Raw genomic sequence first — 8,737 nt, 5'->3', positions numbered from 1 at the left:
GTTGTTGTTCGTTGAATTTCGCACAAAGTTACTCGAGGGCTATCTGCGCTAGCCTACCCTAATTTTGCAGTGATAGACAAGAGGAAAGGCAACTAGTCAACACCACCCACCGCCAACCGTAGATAGACTATATTAATCGGCCCCAAAGCGCAGAGTGCGATTTTTTCCGGTGAAAACGGGGTGCGAACCATGGAACCTCAGAGACGCTTGATCGTCTCCGTTCGCCACTTTTACACAGATATTATCTTAATGTTATATAGTTATATATATATAATGTTATATAGCGTTATTACTATGTCTGTGGTAATGTTTTACAACAGCACGAACATAACATTTCTAAAGGCAGAATGAATCCTGACATGTTTGGTGCTATCTTTACGCACTCAGTAATATGAAATTGCACTACAGTGCCTCCTGGTGAGAAGTGTTTTTTTAATTTCGCGCAAAGTTACTCGAGGGCTATCTGCGCTATAGATGGTAAAGTATGCTGTTTAACTTTATATTGACCCTATAGTTTGTAGAGGTTTGTATATTATTTACAAGTTAAAGAGATGACAAATTGAAAACATCAAAAGCATTTATTACATATATTCCTTACCATTTTTTAGAAAAATTATTAATATATTAAAAATAATTGATTAATAGAGGATATCCAAGAATCTTGGAAACACTTTTGAAAAAGTATACGAGAAAACCGTTCAAAATAGACACGCGGTTTGTTACACATTCAGTAATATTATTTCAAGTTTGCTTATAGCAGCGATGAAAAACTCTGTAAACGTTAAACGTCCGAGAAGTGCAGTGAAAAACTGTAAACGTAAGACGTCCGAGAAGTGCAGTGAAAAACTGTAAACGTTAGACGTCCGAGAAGAGCAGAATTTCAGACTAAAGCAAAACAGCAACTATGAAGGAGAAATGTGTATTGTGGTTTGTTATCAATGGTATTTATCTACACGTAAAGACGACTTACAAATTGTTTCATTAACATGATACTATATGAAGCGCCCTACAAAAGACAAAATATTCCCCAGACGGTTTATTTGGCGGGGAGGCCCACTAGCTGATCCCCACCTTCTCCGGACATTACGCCTATGACTTTTTTCAAAAAGTCCTCACAAATGTTACTCCTACAATGTTGAAAACCACTTGGCAGGAGATTGGGTACAGACTGGACATTTTGTGCGTAGTGTGCATGTTCAACTATGGCGACTGTACGCTGTAAAAAACTTTAAACATTATTCAACGAACCGTGTGTCTCTATGTTAAATGGTTTTCTCGGTGTGATTTTTTAAAAGTGTTTCCAAAATTCTTGGATACTCTACAGTCTAGTGGCCAAAAAGACAAAACATAAACACATGGCAAAGATGTTTGGGAACCCAATACAGAATACTGCAAACAAAAAGGGTGCACTTAAAACAGCGTTGATCTTCTGTTGAAGCTGAAAGTGTAAAAATGTTTATAGGTTTTATTGTAAACATGATCCCATCTGATATATATATATATATGTGTGTGTCTTAATACGGAAGTTATAAAAAAATCTTACATGGACATAAACCATGGGTCTATATTTTGGTTAATATTCTTATAATATACAGCTTTACGAGCAAATCTGGGCCCGGCATGGCCAGGTGGTTATAGCGCTCGACTCGTAATCTCGTGGAATCCCCGTCACACCAAACACGCTCGCCCTTTCAGCCGTGGGGACGTTATAACGTTGCGGTCAATCCCACTATTCGTTGGTAAAAGAGTAGCCCAAGGGTTGGCGGTGGGTGGTGATAACTAGCTGCTTTCCCTCTAGTCTTACACTGCTAAATTAGGGACGGCTAGCGCAGATAGCCCTCGTGTAGATTTGCGCGAAATTCAAAAACAAACAAACGAGCAAGTCTGAGTTAACACTTCTATATAACATCTTCATACGCCTAAAATGCGTTAACATCGAGCACTCTAATTGAAGACATCTTACAATATACAGCTTCAAAAGCAAATCTGAGTTAATATTTCTACGTACTAACCTCATATAACCAGAATGAGTTAACACCGAGCATTCTAAATTAAGACATTTTTACAATAAACAACTTTATAAGCAAGTGTGAGTTAACAATTCTATATAACAACCTCATACAACCAGAATGTGTTGACACCAAGCCCAATAACTGACGACATTCACACAGTATATAACTTCACAAGCAAGTCTAAGTTAACACTTCCTTATAACACCTTCACACAAGCAGAATGCGTTAACAAACTAAAATCTGTGACTTTCACATGATAAATTTATAAAGATATTGTGCGTTAAGTGAAAATATTATTACACTGTAACAAAGAATCACCTCTAACCTATGAGTGTTAAGAGTTTAAAAAATTAGAACTTGTCAACTATTATTAACAACGACATGCAATCAGTATGCATTAATTATAAATATATTATAGGTGCTATCTTTATACAGGCACAGATAGTATATGCTTACTAAGTGTTAACTAGTTCCTAGCTGTGTTAGCTGATGATTTTGAGGAAGTCGAATAGACTTATAACGCTTGAAACCGGGTTTCGATACCCGTGGTGGGCAGAGCCCAGATAGCCCTTTGTGTAGCTTTGTGCTTAACTACGAACAAACATGTATTGTAACCAATGTTACGTTACCAAAAGCTTCCATGTATATTGGCAAATCTAAGCAAACAACATGGATGGTTCTAACAAGAATACAGATAAACTTTGTGTTTATTTGTTTTATTAATAAGTATGTTTCTATCTTACGACTTGATCAAAGTAATAGATAAATTAATTATTCTTGCTTAACAACACGGAACTGAAAGTTTTATGTAATTCTGTCTGTCTACATATTCCTCCTTTAGCTACACTTCAGTCGAGGAAAGCCAATGATTATGTAGAAAATAAACCTTTAAATACGTCTTGTTTTAGTGATATCCTTTTTTGTATACTGGTTCTGTATCGCAATTGCTAAAATTATAAAGAAAAATACATTATACATTACAATTTTAGTACATTTTTTCCAGAAAAATATACATTACCTTCACATACACTTTTCCTGAAAGTATAACCGTACTATTTTATATTCAAACCACTTTATTGTGTTAATAATTCTAGTGTATCTACCTAAGTGCCCTTCTTGTGAGGTGCTTCGTCTGTGTGTTTGTATATCTCCTTTTTTATAATCATCTTGCCCAGCACTGTATGGTAATTATGTTTTTCTTGGTGATACATAATGGTTTCATGTAGGTTTTTCCAACATTATACGGTAATTTAATTGGTTTTTTTCGTAGTATATATTGATTTCATGTAGGTTTTTCCAACATTATACGGTAATTTAGTTAGCTTTTTTCGTATTATATATTGATTTCATTTAGATTTTTCTAACATAGTACGATAATTTTCTTTATGTAATGATTTCAAGAAAATTTCTCCAAAACTTTACGGTAACGTTTTTTTTTCATGTAATGATTTCTCCAACACTGTATGCTATTCTTTTCGTTTAATGATTTCATGTAGAATTATCCAACACTGTACGGTAATTTCGTTAGTTTGATTTTTCTCTCTTTTTCTTTTCTGGTAGACTTATCGAGAACTTCGGCCTGCGGTTTCAACATTACAAGGTAACCTCTTTCCTGGGCTGGACGATGGCTTGATGGGCCGAGCAGAGGCTCTCGCCGCCGTAGATATCGCCAAGTCCGGTCCAACAACTAGTGCTGGAATTCCCTTAAAACACGATATGATGTACGCTCATCACGCAGGAATGGGCGGAGGCCATGCTGGTCCCACTGGCCGAATCCACCATTCTCAGATGGGTCATCCAGGAATGGACACGATGGAGTTACTGGAGCCACTTTGTCCTAGTTCCCTACCGCCTCTGACCTTAGCCGCTGAAACTAGTGCCGTTAACTCTCACCCACATCCGCAGTTACATGGCCCAATTTATACGCACAGTATGAACGGCATGATGGGTGGCCACCCAGCATTAGCGCCACATCATGCCATGGCCATGCACGACACAGATACGGATCCCCGTGAGTTGGAGGCTTTTGCTGAACGTTTCAAACAACGACGGATCAAACTCGGAGTGACCCAAGCCGACGTGGGCAAGGCTCTAGCTAACTTGAAGCTACCTGGTGTCGGTTGCTTATCCCAGAGTACTATTTGCAGATTTGAATCTCTCACATTATCCCACAATAATATGGTTGCCCTCAAGCCCATTCTTCAGGCTTGGTTGGAGGCGGCTGAAGCTCAGGCGCGCAGTAAGCGCCGCGATCCAGAATCCTCAAGCGTCCTTCCGAACGGTGAAAAGAAGCGAAAAAGGACATCCATTGCTGCTCCTGAAAAGAGGTCACTGGAAGCCTACTTCGCCGTGCAGCCTCGACCGTCTGGCGAGAAGATTGCTGCTATCGCTGAGAAGTTGGACCTGAAGAAGAATGTAGTTCGCGTATGGTTCTGTAACCAAAGGCAAAAGCAGAAGCGAATGAAATACTCGGCTGGTCAACATTAAGTTCTAAATATCTTGTTATTTTGTGTACAGAAACTGTTAGTGCTTGAAAGTATGAGATATCGGCAGCATACTGGTACGAGATACATCGTTCGTAGCACCAGGAACGATGAATACGAAGAACTACAGTGACGTTGATCACAACAAACTTGCTATGTTTGTTACAACACCCCGTGGTAGATTAACAGACGAGAGTGGCCGTGTTGGTGGAAAGTTAGTAGTAATATTCTAGATTCAAGTGAGAAATTTGTATTCCCTTTTTGTTTTCTGAGGCCCAGACCATAGTTACCAGGACCCTTATGATCGGGTATGTCCACTTTCAAGTGATACCATAATCTTTCACAAGTGCACATTATTGACTGATAATTTGTCTGAAGCGCCTATATTCTTCCACCGTCAGAACAATCATTGATCATGCTACTATCCATTCATTTAGTATTAATGACGACGGGCGTACTAGATAAATATTTGATATCCGCAATTGTGTAAAGAGAAGTGTATCCAGTGTTTGACCTGACACAGGTAGGTCATCCTTTTCATATGATGGCAGATGTAAGGAATCACGGCAGGATACAAACAGCTCTGCTGGAGCTATATATATATATATATTAAGTACAAAATACGTGAGAGTGAAGAGAAAGAAACTAATGTATAGATTAATTCTTGTAATATCTAAGTTCATGATTCGATACCAAAGTATACCACTTGGCATCAATAGATTACTTCTCTTAAAGCTTTAATATTATAGCAATGATTTATAACATTGCGCCCTTTTTCTAAGTTATCTTTTGAAATTTTATATATCTTCCACGAGTGTTTAATTAAAGTCAAAACTGCCTGAAACCTAAATTGTCTTGAGGAAACTTTAAAACGTATTATGTTCCTTGATTAATTATTAAATTTTGTTGTTCTAGTGATTGCTTCTAAACATTTTCTTTAAAGGTGTATATTTAAGCGTATTTAAACAATGATTAATATTAAAACCAAATTATAACAGTAAGTTGCATAAATAAAATTAATAATTATAATGATTTCGCAAAAGTTATGTGTTGAAGATTCAATACGACGAAAAGCCTAAAAGAGCACTCGTTACTGGTCCAATAAAATGGTGTACGAAACTCGACAAGTAGGATATGTTACATCAATGTATCAAGCACAGCACGATGAAATAACATGTATTAAACAAGAATATGCGAAACGTATTACAACAATAAGATGTACCAAATACAACATATTGGAGGTATCAAAATAATAGAAGACATTTCATACTATTACAATGACAAAAAGAACTGGGGAATGCGCTACTGTAGTAATATTTATGAAGTACGACGAATGGGGTGTGTTGCAATAATAAGGTATACCAAAAAACGACACTTGTGAAGTGTTACAATAACGATAAACAACAAAAGGAATATGTTACAGTAACAAGTTGTATCAAATACAGTACGTGGGGAGTGTTAGAATGATTGATGGATCTATTGCGAAAATAAAATGACCAAAAACAGCATAAAGTATATGTGACAATATTAAGATTTAACGCAAGGCTTAACACACGTAAGTTTTGAACTCTTATAATATTTCAGAACTTCGTTTGTGCTTGAAGGTCAAACAACAATAGTAAGTATAGAAACTTGCATTGTTTGATAGGTTCTAAGCTAGTATAAGAGGTAAAGTATAAAGTTTTCATTACGTCTTAGTGAAATACTATATCGTTGCTACGAAAACTACAATACTGACATCAAACTTTAATGATTATTATCATAAAACATACGTCAAGTTTTTTCCGTCAGAGATCATAGGATTCGAAAGATATCATCTAGAGCAGTATATCACAATATAGGGCCTATTCTTAAAACTTTCACAGGATTATGTTGGGGAACGCGAGCGTATAAATGGCGATTACTTAGAAAACACGGGTACAGTATTGGACAAATAGCTCATCTACACTAATTATAAAACCTTTTAAGTATCTGTAGTTTAAGATATAGAAATCAAAGTACAATTATTCAAGAAAAACTTTCTAAAATTTAAACTTAAGTGAGTCTGTACAGATATCAAAGTGTAATATTTTCTATAAAAAAAACCTTCTATTCGTCCTAAATTTAGCCCTAAACTGAAATAATCAACGTCCACAAACTTAACATAGTAAGCAACTTTGTGAAGGTTCTCATGTTCCTTAATTATTCAAAAATAGATAAACTTGAAAATTATTTTTTATTTATGTTGTTCACATTCATCTTACGATGTTTCCTTTTTCTTAACTTTCTGTAACTTGAATAAACCAAACGTATTTGTGAGTTTACTGTATATTGAGAGTAGTATTATAGGCTACAGCTGAATGATTAAACGTCTTTAATTAATGTTTAGTTTTCTGTTGACATTTCTTATCTTTTTTTTAATATTATCAAATACATCACTTTGGCCTAATGATGTGAAAATACTTTAAAATTTATTGATGTTACGGAAACGCTACAACTTTCTATCGAAAGGCTGTTTTTGATTACTAAACTATTTTGCTTTTGTTTCGTGACATTAAAATATGCTTCTTTTTTATGTATTTTGAAAGTACTTTATCCTTGGTTACGCTATTAAAACGTTTACCTCTGTTAATATGATAAAATATGTTTTGTATTTGTTGTATGCCATTCTTCAAACAAAAGAGTTTAATGTTTGTAAATAAACAGCATTCATTTTATAACAGCTGCTTGTATTCTTTCTCTATTGCATATGATATGTACTCGTTTTTCTAATTTAACTCTAAACCTTTAAAAACTGCTTTTGAACATTTCTCATTCTCTCTACCTCGAATTATTCCTTTTTTTCTACTTTTACATCCAGATTGATTCTTAAAAACATCTGTGTAAAACCTGTTTATTGTGTCACGTGGTTTTATGTTAAGGGTAATATAATAACTAGTGATACATAACTCATGTGTGTACAATGTTTGTGAACTTGGGAAGTACACTGTTCTTTTGCTCAAATCTTTCAAATCAATATTATTCAAAATATTGTATAAATGCTTGATTTTGTACACAGCGTAAGAATAAATAAAAATAAAAATTCTTTATGTAGTTTGTTTGCAGTCAGAATCCTGAGAAAAAGTTCTATGTGTCTGATGAAAAACAAACAATAATTGATATGCTAATTTGTTTTAAATGTTGATATTGGAAAGGTCAGATCACTATGATGGCGTTCTTCATCAAACTGCAATTCTATTATGATAGATGTTTAAGTATACTTATTAAAATTAACTGTAATTTATACACTTATATTACAATTTAATTTTGTATTCTTAAACAAAACACGATTCTCTTCATTGACATTGGACCTCATGTTGTTCTCCTAACCTAACTTCTTTTCTGTCCAGTCGAAACTAGTTGTTTAACCAAATATAACTGTTCTGCACTTCAACATTAAGAAGAGAATAATTATGTTATGAACGATAACTGTGCAGTTAGATTAAAACTCAGTGTTATAATATTAATAACTGTGTTGTGTTCACTCAAACAGAACTGTCTTCTCACTCATTTACTTGCTGTCTTATGTTTCCGGATACTTATTAGTCACATAATATTGAATGTTCCGAGATTACAGTAACAATAAGATGAAATATATCAAAAACATTCAAGAAAAAAATATTAAATTATCTTCTAAATATGGTCTTATCGTATTATGACGAACCTATGAAGTAAAAACTGGCTACCCATCTCACTCATGGTGTATCAACTTGTATAGCTGCTGCTATAACAAGTCACTTCTGTAAACCTGAAATTCTTTTGATGTGAAAATTGAGCTTGAGCGGAATTTCAACCTTTGAATCTGTGAACCGGGCAGATAAGTATATCCACCTTAGCTACCGTGTGGTAAATAGCACACATTTAATTTTACACCCCATTAATTATTGAGAATGGCAGTTGGCACTGACAGGACTTTTGAGCTATGCAAGATGATTTGTAAAATTCAGAATCCGTTAATTCGAATTGTTTCAGAAGTGCTTCTTGATCTTCACTATAGACATTTTAGGGAGTACAAAAAGTCATGTGAGCATAGAATTTTTTCTGACTAAACGAAAACTTAAATATGAAATTGGTTAAGCATACTCTTTGTAAATACACATTCTATGTAGCAGCTTGCCTTACGCTGGAATATTCATTGTACCAAGTATCAGTGGAATCTGACACTAAAATACGAAGTTCTTTATCCTTAGCAAATAAAAATGTCAAAATATAAGGTGAATTATT

At 34.8% G+C, this 8,737-nt stretch overlaps 1 protein-coding gene across 1 annotated transcript; it reads left to right on the top strand.

The window, feature by feature from the left end:
* Nucleotides 1–3,572: 3,572 nt before the first annotated feature.
* Nucleotides 3,573–4,499, top strand: LOC106473458 (inhibitory POU protein-like; the record flags this gene model as incomplete). The annotated part of the gene is made up of 1 exon (XM_013934138.1): nt 3,573–4,499. A coding segment is annotated over one exon (927 nt), but the record flags the coding sequence as incomplete, so codon positions are not given.
* Nucleotides 4,500–8,737: the final 4,238 nt, after the last annotated feature.

This window comes from Limulus polyphemus, unplaced genomic scaffold, assembly GCF_000517525.1.
Source record: "Limulus polyphemus unplaced genomic scaffold, Limulus_polyphemus-2.1.2 Scaffold6194, whole genome shotgun sequence".
NCBI classification, from domain to species: Eukaryota; Metazoa; Arthropoda; class Merostomata; order Xiphosura; family Limulidae; genus Limulus; species Limulus polyphemus.
The sequence above is the reverse complement of the archived record's forward strand: the minus strand, read 5'-3'. Positions and strand labels throughout refer to the sequence as shown.